The sequence below is a fragment of the Bufo bufo genome, chromosome 3 (assembly GCF_905171765.1).
Source record: "Bufo bufo chromosome 3, aBufBuf1.1, whole genome shotgun sequence".
Lineage (NCBI taxonomy): Eukaryota > Metazoa > Chordata > Amphibia > Anura > Bufonidae > Bufo > Bufo bufo.
Window position 1 is genome coordinate 579,495,812 of NC_053391.1, and position 16,206 is coordinate 579,512,017.

Below are 16,206 nucleotides of genomic sequence, written 5' to 3' on the forward strand. Positions count from 1 at the left end.
GGTACATGACGTAAACTGTAGTGAAGTGAAGGGGGTTGTCGCACTTCAGCAAGTAGCATTTATTATGTACAGGAAGTTACTACAAGGCACTTACTAGTGTATTATGATTGTCCATATTGCCTCCATTGCTGGCTGGATTAATTTTTCCATCACCTTATACACTGATCGTTTCCATGGTTACGACTAGGGATGAGTGAATCGACTTCGGATGAAACATCCGAAGTCAATTCGCATAAAACTTCGTTCCAATACTGTACGGAGCAGAAGCTCCATACAGTATTAGAATGTATTGGCTCCGATGAGTCAAAGTAATTTCATAAATTAATTTGTACTGTGTAAAAAAATCCCGAACTCTGGTTCAGTTGGAACCGAACCAGAGTTCAGGAAATTTTTTTTTTTTTTTTTACAGTACAAATTAATTTGTAGCAATAACTTGGGCTCATCGGAGCCAAAACATTTTAATACTGTACGGATGTTTGCTCCGAAGCCAATTCGCTCATCCCTAGTTACGACCACCCTGCAATCCAGCAGCAGTGGCCGTGCTTGCACACTATAGGAAAAAGTGGTAGCCTAGGTGCACTCCCACAGTCCCAGCTACCAAATAGGAAACAATATGGATAATAACAATACATTAGGAAGTGCCTTGTATTATCTTACTGTACATGAAAAAGGCTACTTGCTGAAGTGAGAGAACCCCTTTAATCTTCATACCAGTGACTGTATTTGTGAGTTATCCCTTCCCTTCTGATCCTCAGATGTGTCATGTGACCAAGACTTAGAGCGAAGGCCGTCAATCACTGATAGGACCGCCTCCTTGTCTTTAAAGCCCAGAACGAGCAGTCATTTAAATGAATGAAGTACAAGTTTACTGAGTCTTTTCCCATAAAACTATACATCAATCTGCTCAGCTCCTCCTGCTCTATAATATGCTGCCTGCAGCTCAGACACCATGTTCAACATGACAGGTTCCCTTTAACAATGGAGGATGTATTCTGGGTCACTCATGGAGGGGGTGTAGAGAAGAATAGAAATCCGCAGCGCTCCAGAATGATGAAAAGTGTAAAATTCTTTTCTTCACCTCTATGTGAACGGGTGTAACGTTTCAGTCCTATGGCAGGACTTTTCTCAAGCAGTGAATGGTGTAGATACTGTAGAGTCTTCACTAGATATGTGTGTAATAATGAAGCTTTCTGACCCGATGGCTGACATGTGGTTTTCTTCTGTTAAGGCATCGAAACATCACCGACTAAAACGTTACCACAGCCAGATGTATGTGAACGGCTCCAAATGTGATCTGACCGGCAAGCTCCGCGAAACAGAAGTTAGAGTAAGAATACGATTTTGTGTTGTGCGATCCTCTTTCCCCGTTGACAAATCAAGTAATGCGATCGTATAACCTACCTCATGCTGAATAAAATCATTGCACTTGCTTATATTTTATCTGTGCTCCAATTAAAGGGGCTGTGCCAGTAAGCGCAGATTAGTATAGCAAAAAATCCCAATCCTGGTAAAAAAGTATCAATAATTGGATACCTGGTGCAACCATAGTCAGGATGCATTTCACTGCCATAAGGAATGATGGGACAGCAGGAAGTGGGATTCAAACCTGGGGGATAAGAGAACTGCAAATGAGGTCAATAAAAAAATACATCCAAGGAGGAATGGGAGCTTAGAGTACTTTATGGCACAACGCCTTTTAATATGTAATTTTGATTATAAAAAAATGGCTAGTCTTTCAGGTGTACCAGTAGTTTTTATAGTCTTCTTAAGATACTTGTACATTTTCAGTAGCTGCTGGCCAAACACTCGTTCAGCTGACTCCTCCGTACACATGCATGTTTTGCGCGACGGAGCTTGAGTTCATAGTAGGGAGTAAGCTGCTGCCAGACACCTGACAGCCTTTCTCCCTTGGAAACAAAAGGATCGGGCATTGAAATTCAACATGCCCTATCCTTATTTCCCTTTAGGCCTCGGGCACCGGCTGCGTGCACCCCACATCACGAACGCAGACCTATTCCCTTGAATGGGTCCGCAATCCGGAAGGTCCGGTGGTTTCTGTCATTGCTTCCGCATGGCAAAAAAAGGAGTGCATGCACGAAACCATTCAACTTAAATGGGTCTGGATCCGTCTGTGGAATCCACACGGATGTTGCCAGTGCATTGTGGACTGCAAATCCTTATTTTATTTTTATTTATCTGTAATCTACTGTCATTGTAATGTCTTTATGTTGGAGTTTTTGTACTCTGTGCTGCTGTAACACAGAATTTTCCCATGGTGGGGCTATTAAAGGATTTTCTTATCTTATGCGGACATACGGAATAGAATAGCACACAGTATTCTGTTGGTGGATTTTGTGGTCCCCTCAGAAATGAATGGGTCTGCCTCTGATCCACAAAAATGCGGAAAGAAAAATCCGGTCGTGGGGATGGACCCTTAAGATGATCAGTTGGTAAGGTATAAAGGTTTTGAAGGGAACTACAGATTGTTGATTGGAGTTGTGGAGGGAATTCACAGGCAGACACTCCATGCAGTTGTTGCCCTTGGTTTGCTATAAAAGCCTATGTGGTTTTATTAGACATGAGGTAATGTGTACTTTATTATTTCATTGCAGTTCGTGTGTGAAGAAGGCTCAGGAGACTATATTGCTCGTGTGGATGAACCTCAGTCTTGTACATATGTACTAACCATTCACACCACCCGTATCTGCAATCATCCATTTTTGCGTCCCGCTTCAAATGGCTCACCACAGCCTATAAGATGCCATCCGGCTCTAAGCCCTGAGCAGTATGTGGAATATGTGAAAGCACAAGTGTGTAAGTATGGCAGTGTGGCATCTATTAATTACACTTGAGGATATTTATTATATATATATATATATATATATATATATATATATATATATATATATATATATATATATATATATATATATATATATATATATATATATATAAAGAAGACCGGCACTCGCTGTTGATAATTTCTTCGTATTTATTCAGTCACATGTACAGGCAATAAGTGACGCGTTTCGGTGCTAACCGCACCTTCCTCAGACTTATCATCATACAAAGAACATTTCATGTTTAAATAGAGCGCCCAAATACAGGGAAATGACATCACACAGAAAACCACATCCACCAATCAGTGTTAAAACGAAAACATATGAGTTCCTTTAAATTCACTTTAGTTTGTTCCTTACTTCTTTCTTCCTTCATTATGTTCGCTATAAATAATACATAGAAAAAAATCATTTATTTTCTTACAAAGGATATTTTTATCAAAAAATTATTATTTTCATTATTTTGTTTTTTATTTTTTATTTTTATTTCTTGTTTTAAAGTTTTTTATTTGTTTTTAATTGCACTATTGCAATACTCAAAAATATAACATTGTAGAAAAATTATTATCCTGGGAAAAAATATTATTATACCAAGGTGATCTATCAGAGGAAGCTTTGTACATTATACTCCCGGTTGAGTCCGTGGGGCTCAATCGTTCGTAATCGATGTATCCAATAAGCCTCCCTCTGCAGCAATAACTTGTTCCTATCTCCACCCCGACGTGGAAGGGGTACACTGTCTATAATCTGGTAACGCAACTGTGCCACTGTGTGTCTATGTGCATGGAAGTGGAATGGTACAGGAAATAATAAATTTTGCTTGCGGATGGTGGACTTGTGGTTACTAAGTCTGTCTTTCATCCTAGTGGAAGTCTCTCCCACGTACAATAGACCACAGGGGCACTTTAAAATATATATAACAAAACGACTGTCACAGGTGAAATTTTTTTTTTTTTTTTTTATAGGTATGCGTTCGCCAGATTGTGGATGTGTAAAGTGTGTACCCTTGATTACACTAGAACAGTGTACACAATTTAAACAGGGAAAAGTTCCCATTTTAGGAGTAGCCAGTACTCTCTGTATAGATCCGGTTTTGCTACTTCCAATGTCCGCCCGTACTATCTTATCACGTATGTTTCTGGCTCTTTTGAAGCACATCATAGGTGGTAGTTTAAACTCCACTACTTGTGGGTACAACTTTGACACTACATTCCAATGTTTATTTATTATCCCTCTCAATCTCTGAGACCATGGATGATACTGAATTACAAGTGGAATCCGTGGTTCTTTTGGGGGCTTATCCTGTTTTATCTCGACTCGGTTCCTTTGTTCTTTTTAAAAGTGGGACACTGCCTTGCCGCTGTTAAGTGCCTTGCCTCTGATACAGCAGGTTGTAGGTTCAGGCCCCATCAGTCTCTTTTATCTCTCTGCTGTATCCTGGCCCCTGAAGCCCCCTGGCCTTCCGCGTCGCGGCTTCTCTGGGGCGCTATCGCGATCGCGGCCGTTTTTTCGGGCCGCGCTCCACTAATTTAGTCCCCGGCTTTTCGGGCCTACTAGGCCGCAACTTCCCGCCCACTTTCTAACCTTCCCGGGCTTTCTCTGTCACCTCCCCTCCGTGGGGGGAGCCTGGGAGGGGCCTCTCCTGCCTGCCAGTCCAGCCCCAGGTTCCTTCTCTCTCTGAGGGGCGTTTCTTCCTCTGGCTGTCGGCTCCTGCAGCTTGGGGTGCGCTGCGCAGTTACTGGGGTCTGGTAGGCAGCCTCTGGCTGAATTTCTCCACAGGCTCTTTTCCTTCCCTCCCCTCTCTATTGCTGCATTCTCCTGCAGCCCTTCCACTGCTCTTTAGCTGCTGCAGCACCTCTTGGGGGGCGTGACATCCGGGGTCAGATAGGACAGCCCTGCTGCTCTATGGGGCCTCCTCTCCCAGCCTCCCTATCGGATCGCCACGTATTTTTCGTGCGTCCGTTGTCTTCAGAGGTTTCCACGTGGTCGCCTTGTCCCCCCCTCCCACCCTTCTGTGTGTAGGTCCCCCCTGAGTGGGCTCCCTCCATGTCGTTCCATGGGAACCTTGCCTGACTCGCCCAATCCCTGGCGGAGTCGCTGGAGCGCTACCTACAAATTGCGGTCTTTTTCCCCCCCCTGAACCACGCTCACGCTCAGATACAGGGTCACGCAAGGAGTAGCCCATGGACCAACCTCGGGTGGTCTCAACTAGCTTCCACCCCTCCTCGGGTCCCCCAGGTCAGGCCGGAGGCTGGTGACGAAGCCTTCTGTCAGTTACCGCTGGGGACACCTCTGCACCGATTCCCTCGGAACAGAGAATCAGGCGGTCTTCCACCGTGCAGAATCCCTCTGCGTGGTCAAGTCAAACGTGCATGGTGGTACCTACCCTACCAGGTTTGGTGCCCCTCTAGTGGACTTTCGGATGGCGCTCTCCTAAATCCGCACTGGTAAGGCAGCCGTCACCGTGCTTAGCAACTGGGACACCTACGCGGTGTCTCTGGTATGTACGCCCTTGTAGGCTGTGCACGACAGACCTTCCTGGTTCCCCTATCCAGGGGCTATGTTCTAGGCAAGCTGATAATTCAGGCAAACGCCACTTGTAGGGTTGGCTCCCCTTCCCGGCCTCTAAGGGTTCTTTTGTAGTGCCTGTACCAGAGAATACAGGCCGGCTTCTATGCTGTGGCGATTACATCTGTCTGTTTCCAGCTGCCTTGTTATTTCATAGGTAGAGTTCCTGCTGACTGGTTAGATTTTCCATGCGGCACTATTTCCCCCCTACCGGGCGAAATACACAGGCCGTCTTCAATTGCCGTAGCAATTGCACCTGTCTGTTTCTAGCCACCTTGCTCCCTTCATGGGTAGAGTCCCTACACCATCTCCTGATGCTGTATCCAATATCCCTGGCGGGCTCTATTGTGTTCCGTGCGGCACTATTTCTCCCTTCCCGGCGAGATTTAGAGGCCACTCTCAATTGCTGTGCAATTGCCTCTGTTTGGTTCTAGTGGGCACCAGGCTGCCACCTTGTGCCCCTCATTTTTATTTACCTTCTCTACCTCCAGGGGCTGTCGCCGTTGCTCCTGTCTGGCTTTAGGGTGTACCTTGCGGCACTATTTCTCCCTTACTGGACGAGATATTGAGGCCACTTTGTAGTGCCGTTGCCACTGCAACCTCATCTAGAGTGCACCAAACAGCCATCTTACTCCCTTCTTAGGTGAGTTCCTGCACCGTCTCTGATGCTGCAGCCGTTACACCTGTCGGGCCCTATGGTGTGCCATGCAGCCCTGTTTCCCTCTTTTAGGTGAAATAGAGGGCATTCTTCAGTTGCCATTGCACTTGCCTAGTTGTGGTGTGCACCTGTCGTTCCTTGTGGTACCGTGCGGCCCTATTTTTCCCTTCCCGAGTGAAATATAGGTGCCATTGCTAACGTGGCAGCCGTTGCACTTCTCTGGTCCTAGGGTGCTCCATGTGGCCACATCGCTCTAATCTTAGACCTAGTACCTCTGCCATCTCCAGATTCTGTACCCATTGCACCTCTATGGTCGTTTCTCTGCACTACACAGCCTTATTTCTACCTTACAGGTTGAGGACCTGTACCCTCCAAATGCAGTCGCATTCCTGGATGCTGTGGCTTTGTTTCCACCCTCCTTAGTGTGCAACATGCAGCCACTTTACCTTGGTTTTGGGCATGTATTTTTAGTACCCACGTGCTGGGCCCTATGGTGCAATCTTGGCCCATACAGTTTCTGTATTACTGAGTGTTTCCTTCCCCGGGCTCTAATCTGTGCTGCGGATGTTGGTTACTTCCCTTTTCGGCCATCCTGGTTCAGCACGAACATGGTAGCCATATCTGGCAGGGGTGGGCCAGCCCAACCTCCTCCTTGTCGGTCTATTACTACTTCTGGTGTACCCAGTATATGACTGATCTGTTCTGATCTGGTGGGTGGTCCACATACAACCACGCTCCACCATGGTCAGGTCGTTGTTGTTTTTTTTTGTGCTAGGGTTGCTATTGCCATCCCTATCAAATACTACTTTCGGCTGCACTCTGCGTTCCCCATATTTTAAAGGAGTACCGCGTTTTCTATTACAGGGCGGACCATTCTTGGTGGAGTACAGTGATCTCCACTGGATCTTCTCCTTGTTGGGATACGTAGCTTGCTGTGCACCGGCCGCTGCAGCAGTTTTCGGCCATCACTGGATGTCCTCCGCCACACGGAATCCGTCTGGGGTCAGCGACATTATCCTCGCTGGACGTCCTCCCTGATGACTGTGTAATGAAGTCAGGCGGCACAGCGTACTGGTTGAGGGGTGCTCGGTTTGTGTGGAGGTAATCCCAAAATCAGAAGAATGAAAGAAAACCGGCACTCCCAAAAATCTTTGCTGGTGATAGATTTATTGGTCACTCATATGACGCGCAGCGTTTCGGCACTCACTCATACTGCTGCTCACTTCTTATTTGAAAAAGGCACCTGTGAGTGCCGAAACGCTGCGCGTCATATGAGTGACCAATAAATCTATCACCAGCAAAGATTTTTGGGAGTGCCGGTTTTCTTTCAGTCCTCCCTGATGAGTCAGGGACAGAACCTCTGAGCGTCACACACCTGCCTGGTAGGTGAATTTTCTGCTGATTGCTCTGACATAGGACAGGGTTCCGTAGTTCCTTCTGGGTCCGGATGTTCCCTTATATTCTCTGCTTAGTTGAACTATCTAACAGAGGGCAGTCCATCGGGACCTTGCTATTGTCTGCGCCCATCCGGTACTCTCTCCCCCTGGGAGCCTTCTGTATGTCGGTCGCAGCTGGTTTCTACATTTCGTGTAGTCATTCCCGCTTCTTTTATAGCGACTTCACCATTCCTTATGCATATGGGCGTCTGTTGTTTTAGTGGTACAACCCAAGCCGCTGTATTTGCCTTCCCCGGGACAATGTATGCTGATTGCTAGCCGCTATTCTTTGAATGGCTAGTTGTCCATGGCCAATTCCTTCTCGTAGGGTGGTTCTTTTTTTATTTTTTCTTGGATATTCTGGTTTTTGTTGTCCTCTGGTGGTTCGGTTCCTTGTGAGCCCATTGCGGGTACTCCTTTCTGTCCCCGTTCATTTGACCACACAGATTCTGTAGGATTATTGTTGTTTGGGAGGGGCCTGGGTTGATTGTTCCCCTTGCGGGTTCAAATAGCCTTTTGGACCTCATGGGGTTCATGTCTGTCTTCCCATCCTCCCACTTCAAGTACCTGGTGTTGAGTGGTTTAGTGCTACGGTTTGCATTTCCACCTTATGGTATCCTTCGGGAGGGACTTCCTCATGTTTGTAGAACCTTCCTCCTTAGACTTTTGGGAGTACTCTCCTTTTCCTCCCATGTCTCTCAGTCCAGTGCGTCCCTGCTGAGATTTCCTTGCCCTGCATCTCCCTGATACTTTATTTGGCCGGAGTTTCTCCGGTCTTGCGCTTCTCAGCGATATTTTGTTTTCAGAGGCTCGTTCCTCGTCTCCTGGCTTTGGGATGCAGGTTTTCTCTTATTTTTTTTCTTTGTACCTGGCCCTTACTTCCTACCCCCTCCCTTTCCAATAGGACGTTTAACTTCATCCCCTGCTTCGCGGTGGAGGGAGTCCTGCTCCCTTCATCTGTGAGCCTTGCTATTGCTTCCCTCACTCCAGTGTGCCCCTGCTGAGATTTCCTGGGCTTGCATCTGGTTCCCTTCTTCCCTGTTAATTAGTTTCGCCAGAGTTTCTCCGGCCTTGCGCTTCTCAGCGATATTTTGTTTTCAGAGGCTCGTTCCTCGTCTCCTGGTTTGGGATGCAGGTCTTGGCTTTTCTCTTTTCCTGGTTTTTACTTCAACCCCCTCCCCTTCCTGGGGTTGGCGGTTTCCCTTAGCGCCTTTAGGATCTTTTCCTTTCAATGGGGCGCTTAATTTTTTCACCTGCTTTGAGGTGAGAGGAGACCCGCTCCACTCACATGTGAGCCTTGCTATAGCTTCACTCTCTCGTTTTGGCCTTCAGTGATTCCAATTTCCCTTGCTCCCCTGGCCCTTCAGGGGTTCTCCTCAGGGTGTCTGTGCTTTCACCTGAGGCAATTGGGATGTTGGGTAGATCCGATACGCGACGCTGTCCTTCTTTCCCTCCAGCCTTTGGCTGAGCTGGGTGTTCCTTTGCCTTATTCTTGCATTGGGACCTTCTCCCAGGCATTTGTCCTGGGGTGCTGGCAGTCGTCACTGTGGCCTCCTTGGTGTTTCTCCCTTGTTATGAGGCTTCCTGCCTATTCCGTGCTTTTCTCCTGTTGGGTCACATGGTTCTCCCGCACCTGTATGCCCACAGGTGGCATGGTTGTTCTTCCCACCCTCGGGGACTGCTTTGGGACGTCCCATGGTGCTGTGTCCCTTAATGCCATGCACGAGAAAATTGGATTTTTTGTACTCACCGTAAAATCCTTTTCTCGTAGTAGGCATTGGGGGACACAGATCCCTCCCTATGTTGTTTTACTTCAGCTTCTCCGGGCTGGTCTCTTGATCTTTCCCGGTACGGGAGTTGTTGGTTCCTTGCCTTTCTTCTCTCTCCTACTGCTTTTGGTACAAACTGAGCTGCCTAGTGTCTGTGGAGAGGGTATAGCCCAACGGGGAGGAGCCAACACTTTTTATGTCTAGTGTCGCCTCCTAGTGGTAGTTGGACATATACCCATGGCCCCAATGCCTACTACGAGAAAAGGATTTTACGATGAGTACAAAAAATCCAATTATTGCTGGAACAAAGGCACATCTTGAAATAAGGTACTAAGTGCTATTAGGCCATGTCTTTACTTCAATAGCGATTATCCTGGTGACAGTTTCCTTTTAAAGCTCTCCTACAGCAGCGGAAAAAAAATGGCTGGGTTGTTATAGAAACCTGCGAGCTTCTATTGGTTGATAAGGGTCATGTGAGCAAGCTAATGCATTTTTGGGGAATATCTCAGGAACGGTAAGTCCTAGAGAGCTGAGACCTGTTCTAAAACCTTCCCGGACACCTGATGTAGCAAATTTTGTGATTGTAAATGCGACGGTGCCGATTCCTTTAGCAGACATATACACATACACGAAATGTACACGGGCGTCGTCCGTATTTTTTGCGGACCGCAAAATACATACGGTTGTGTGCAAGAGCCCTTACTCTGTGAATGATGGAATTATCGGCACCTTGTGGAAGGAATTAAAGGGCATCTGTCAGCAGATTTGTACCTATGACACTGGCTGACCTGTTACATGTGTGCTTGGCAGCTGAAGACATCTGTGATGTTCCCATGTTCATATGTGTCCGCATCGTTGAGAATTCTTTTTAAATATATGCAAATGAGCCTCTAGGAGCAACAGGGGCGTTGCCGTTACTCCTAGAGGCAACTGCTGTGCTCTCTCCACTTTGACAGGGCCAGGTGTGATGTTTTAACTACCTGGCTCTGTCAAAGTGCGGAGGGCATGGCAGTTGCAGAGAGTGAGCAGAGCCTCTAGATGTTGCTCCTAGAGGCCTTTTTATTGTTGTATTGCACTCATTTTATCTTACTGATAAGAATGTGGCTTAAAATAGGGTTTGACCTTTTAGTAGTTTAGAGATTAGGTTTATTAGATCGGCACAAAGTAAAAAGTACAATTCTCACATCTCAAAATAGTTAACCCTGCTCAATATATTTGATGAAGACCAGTTGAAAAAAAAAATAGGATTTTTCTCGTGCATGCCATTGGGGGACACAGCACCATGGGTATATGCCCGGCTGACACTAGAAACAAAAAAAGTACGGGGGCCCTGTAGTCCCCCTCCCCCTCCCTCCTCTCCATTTTTCTCCCCTCATGGGCCCCTAGTAGCCTGAGGCACTTGTGCTTCAGTGGTACCTCCATTCTGATCATCCTCAGCTTCATTTGACGGCGTGGCTGTTGAGACCGTGGTCCTGAAGTCTCGTGGTCTCTCGAACTCTGTCATCCGGACGATGCCTGACGCTCGCAAACCCCAGGCAGCCCGCATTTACTATCTGACCTGGAGAGCGTATTTTGCTTGGTGCGAATCTGGTCGATTTTCGCCCTCTCCGATTTTCTGTCCCTAACATTCAGGCCTTCCTCCAGGCCGGATTTGATAAGGGTCTTCGTCTGGCTTCTCTCAGGGGGCAGATTTCGGCCCTCTCGGTCCTTTTCCAGCGTCCTGTGGCCTCGCGGCCCCAGGTTAGGACTTTTCTCCAGGGAGTCGCTCGCCGAGCCCCTCCCTTTCGCTTCCCAGTGGAGCCGTGGGACCTAAATCTCGTTCTGGACGCCCTTCAGTCATCGCCCTTCGAGCCCTTGGCGGAGATCTTTGTCTTTTTGTCTCATTTAAGGTGGCCTTCCTCGTGGCGGTCACCTCCATCCGCCGGGTTTCCGAACTTGCGGCGCTTTCTTGCCGTTCGCCTTTCCTGGTGTTTCATCAGGACAAGGTGGTATTGCGTCCTGTCCCCTCCTTTCTCCCGAAGGTGGTTTCCTCATTTCATATTAATGAGGAGATTGTCCTTCCTTCTGCCCCAATCCTTCTCACTCTTGGGAGAAGTCCCTCCATTGCCTGGATGCTGGATGTGGTTTGGGCTCTTCGCCTGTATCTTCGCCTCATGAAACCCTTCCATCGTTCGCACTCTACAAGGCCCTGTCGGGACTACAAAAATAAAGGTTTGACTGCCTCCAAGGCCACCATTTCTCGCTGGGTTCGGTCGGCCGTCAAGGAGGCCTATGTCGCGAAGGGGCGGGCTCCCCCTTCCAGGTTGACCGCACATTGGACTAGGGCGGTTGGGGCTTCTTGGGCGGTGCGTCATCAGGCATCAGCTTCCCAGGTCTGCCGTGCCGCCACCTGGGCGTCGGTTCACACTTTTTCTAAGTTCTACCATATTCATTCCTTGGCTTCTGCCGATGCCAGTCTGGGACGCAAGGTTCTGCAAGCGGCTGTGCTTTAGATTGGTTGCATGGCGCTTTTTTCTTGTTTCCCTCCCTCGGGGACTGCTTTGGGACGTCCCATGGTGCTGTGTCCCCCAATGCCATGCACGAGAAACTTTTATTTATTGTACTCGCCGTAAATTCCTTTTCTCGTAGTCGGCATTGGGGGACACAGATCCCTCCCTTCTTGAGTTTCTTCTTGTTTTGAAGTTACGGCTTTTGCCTGGTTTGGTTGTCGGGTTTTCCCCGTTGAAGATTTGTTGGCTTTTCAGTTTTTGATTCAGGTGTGGCGTTCCTACTGCTTTTGTACCGACTGATCTCTCTCGGTCCTGGCAGAGGGGTATAGCCCATCTGGGTGGAGCCAACACTTTTTTTGTTTCTAGTGTCAGCCTCCTAGTGGCAGCTGGGCATATACCCATGGTGCTGTGTCCCCCAATTCCTACTACGAGAAAAGGATTTTACGGTGAGTACAAAAAATCTAATTTTAGCCCAAAATTAGTAAATTGCAATTCTAAAAAATATTGCCTCAGAAGGTGTACGTAGCCTTTAAATTCCAGGAGTAATGTTAGTGTCGCGCCATTTTCTGTTTCTATTGAACAGCCTTTCTATAACCTCCTCTGGAAATGTGCCAAGGTAGACACACTCGTTCAGTCTTGCCTCCCTCTCTCTGTGGATGGACCCCTGGTGTGGTCTTGAAGCTGAAGCTTCTTCTTTGCTTCTCGGAGGAGAAGCTGAGCCTCTTAGATTGAGACCACGTTACTGTAATTATCCGTACCTGGCATCTCCTCTGAGAAGAAAAGATTCAGCAGCTTCAGAATTGGACAGCTCGCCACACCAGGGGACCACTAGGCTAGGATGAGGGTTGCAGTAGGAGGTGATCAGCTCCCTTTTCCTGGCATCCAGGCCTAATTGCTACCACATCTTCCCCTTATTGTACGGTGGGGAGTTTCCCCCACTGCCCACTGTGACAGCATGTCCAACTAGGTGGCCCTTAAACTGGACCAATGACACATCCAGAATTGGAGCAACTCCAGCACACACCAAGGCTAGAGGAAAATTACTCCAGCCTGCCAGCCACAGGCAGGTATAAACCCAGTGGCCACATCCAGCCAGATGGCTAACCCCAGAGACACCAAACAGGGGAGGAACTAGGAGAAGGGGAGAAAAGCACATACATGCTGAGACAACGTGTTGCCGCTGGCAACCAGCATGCGCGGCAAAAGTGTCAAGGCGCACAACACAGACTGTGACGCATTCATGCAGCTGCTCCATTCATTTTTGTTTGGGAGTTCTGGAGATAGCAGAGTACCTTAACCCATTTTCTACCAGCAAACATGGCTCTAGTTCGCGTGTGAAGAGGGCGTCCTGTCCAGCGGGTCTCTGCTGTTTCAAATGGCAGAAACGCGTGACTAATGACCACTACTGGCAATAATGCTAATCACTGTCATTAAAGCCTTTTTAGATGTCATGAAGCGTCTCTGAAGCGACCAAATGTTTTGAAGCTGCAATTCTTATTTCTTATCCGTATCATTGGGGGTCACAGGCTTGACCATGGGTGTAGCTGTTGCCACTAGGAGGCTGACACGGAGCATAGTTCTGGACACCCTGGAACGTTTCGGATGGATCTTGAACAGGCAGAAGTCGTGTCTTTATCCATCGCAGCAGTTGACTTATCTGGGCATGGTGCTCGACACATTGCAGGCCAAGGTGTTCTTGCCTACAGAGAAGCTGTCCACTCTCTGTCTTCATATTCTCCCCTTGTTGTGGCCAGGTCCTGTTCTCATTCGCTGTGGCATGCGAGCTCTGGGTCACAAAAGGGGCGGAGAAACATGTGTTGGCACTGTCGTAAGTTCACATGCCCGGTGTCGACAGCTGGATCGCTGACTTCCTCAGCCGGGAGTTTCTCGATCCCGGCAAGTGGGCTCTTCACCCACAGGTCTTTTGGGCCATCTGCGAGCGGTGAGGGTGACCGGATGTGGATCTCATGGCCTCCCGCTTCAACAACAAGGTAGAGGACTTCGTCGCGCAGTCCAGGGACATGGCATGCGACACGTTGGTAATTCCGTGGAGTCGGTTCACGTTTCCTTATGTGTTCCCGCCTCTGCCTCTCATTCCGCGCCTCCTCCGGAAGATCAGGGCCGAGGGACTGCCCGTCATTCTCGTGGCCCCCGATTGGCCGCGCCGGGTTTGGCACGCATCTCTAATCGCTATTCTCGCCTACGAACCCTGGCGTCTTCCTCTTTGGGAGGACCTCCTGTCGCAGGGGCCCATCTTCCGCGCGAATTTAGGGTCGCTACATTTAACGGCATGGCTGTTGAAGCCGCCGTACTGAAGGTGATCCAGACCATGACTTGGCCATCATCTTCCCGAATCTATGGGCCGCTCCCCTTTTCAGTCATCCGTTGGATCCTTGGGATCTTAATCTAATGCTCAACGCTCTCCAGTCTTCTGTTTGAGCCTTTGCAGCAGGTGTCGCTTCACTTCCTGCATTACAAGGTGGCGTTTTGGTGGCAATCACTTCCATCCGTAGGGTGTAAGAACTCGCGGCCCCTTTATGTTGATCGCCTTTCCTGATCCTCCATCAGGATAAAGTGGTCCTTTGCCCTGTTCAGGCCTTCCTGCCGAAGGTGGTGTCGGCATTCCATCTAAATGAGGAGATTATTCTCCCTTCATTTTGTCCAGACCCGGCTCATCCTCTGGAGCAGTCGCTCCATACCCTGGATTTGGTACAAGCCGTTCAAATCAATCTGTCCCAGACTGCATCTTTCCGGCGGACGGATTAACTGTTTGTGATTCCAGAGGGGCCGACATGAGGTCTGGCGTCAGTCTTCCATTTCCCGATCGATTTGTTTGGCCATTGTGGAAGCGTACCGTGTTAATACCCGGGCCCCACCCTTCCGGTTGACTGCTCATTCGGCTTGGGCAGTGGGGGCCTCTTGGGCGGTGCATCACGGGGCTTTGGCCCTTCAGGTATGCAAGGCGGCTACTTGGTCATCTTTGCATACTTTTTCCAAGTTTTACAGAGTGCACACCTTTTGCGTCTTCTGACGCTTCTCTGGGGGCGTAGAGTTTTGCAGATGGCGGTTCTCTGAGTGACGGGAGGGTTGCTTGTTATGCCCACCCTTGGGGACTGCTCTGTAATGTCCCATGGTCAAGCCTGTGTCCCCCCAATGATACGGATGAGAGAACTCTATTTTTGTACTTGCCGTAAAATCAGTTTCTCTTCCGTTCATTGGGGGACACAGCTCCCACCCATTCTTTTGTTCATGGGTCTTTTCGGGCTTGTATGGTTCTGGGTTGGTACTGTGATTTTCTTTGCTCCTCCTACTGCTTTTGCACTAACTGGTTTAGCTTAGTCCCTGTAGAAAGGGTATAGCTGAAGGGGAGGAGCTTACACTTTGTGTGCTTAGTGTCGTCCTCTTAGCGGCAACAGCTATTCCCATGGTTAAGCCTCTGTCCCCCAATGAACAGAAGAGAAACAGATTATACGGTAAGTACAAAAATCTAGTTTTTGGCCAACATAAGTAATTATAAATTCTGTATAAATCATGGGTCTTAAAGACTCATGAGGGTTCAGAATGAGAAAAAAAAACTTAAATATATAAAATAAAATATATATTTAAATCGCCCCCTTTCCGTAGAATAAAAATAAATACATAAATAACAAAATATAAACATCATGGGCATCACCGGGTACAAAAACGCACCTACTATAAAAATATCAAAATATTTTTCCCATCTACGGCGAATGTCGTAACGGAAAAAAGGGTCAAAATGGCCAATTTGCCATTTTTTACATTGCTTCTCTTACCCAGAAAAATTTAATCAAAAAGTCACACACTCCAAAATGGTATCAATAAAAACTACAGATTGTTCTGCAAAAAATGGGCCCCCACACAGCTTAGTAGATATAAAATAAAAAAAAGTTATGGGGGTCAGAATATTATTATTTTTTATAAGTTTACATTTTATTTTTACAACATTTAGACATAAAAAAAAACCTATACATATATGGTATCATTGTAATCGTACTGACCCAGAATGAAGGGCATAGGTCAGTTTTGCCGCAAAGGGAGCGTCGTGGGAATAAAACGCTGGAGGAATTGCTTATTATTATTATTATTATTATTATTATTATTATATTACACCCTAGTTGGAATTTGCCACCTGCCCCACAAATTCCCCCCCCCGCTTCCCACTACATTATATGCCATATTAAATGGTGGCATTAGAAAGTACAACTTGTTCCACAAAAAATAAGCCCTACAGCTATGTGAATGGAAAATGTAAGTTATGACTCAGGAAGATGGGGAAGAGAAATTAAAATGAAAAACCTCCCAGTATCCTAACCCTTTTCAAACCTCCGCCGTACATGTAATCCGGAAGTCCAGTCTTTTTAAAGATGGCACACAACTCGTTGTTTATTATTATTATTATTATTATTATTATTATTATAATAATAA

At 47.4% G+C, this 16,206-nt stretch overlaps 1 protein-coding gene across 2 annotated transcripts in view; it reads left to right on the forward strand.

Moving 5' to 3' along the window:
- OS9 (OS9 endoplasmic reticulum lectin) overlaps positions 1–16,206 on the forward strand; it is a 109,758-nt gene that overhangs the window by 15,108 nt on the left and 78,444 nt on the right. For both annotated transcript variants that reach the window (XM_040425766.1, XM_040425767.1), the window contains exons 5-6: positions 1,229–1,327; positions 2,613–2,814. In XM_040425766.1, the coding sequence (XP_040281700.1) occupies positions 1,229–1,327; positions 2,613–2,814 (301 nt within the window). The remainder of the gene's footprint in view (positions 1–1,228; positions 1,328–2,612; positions 2,815–16,206) is intronic.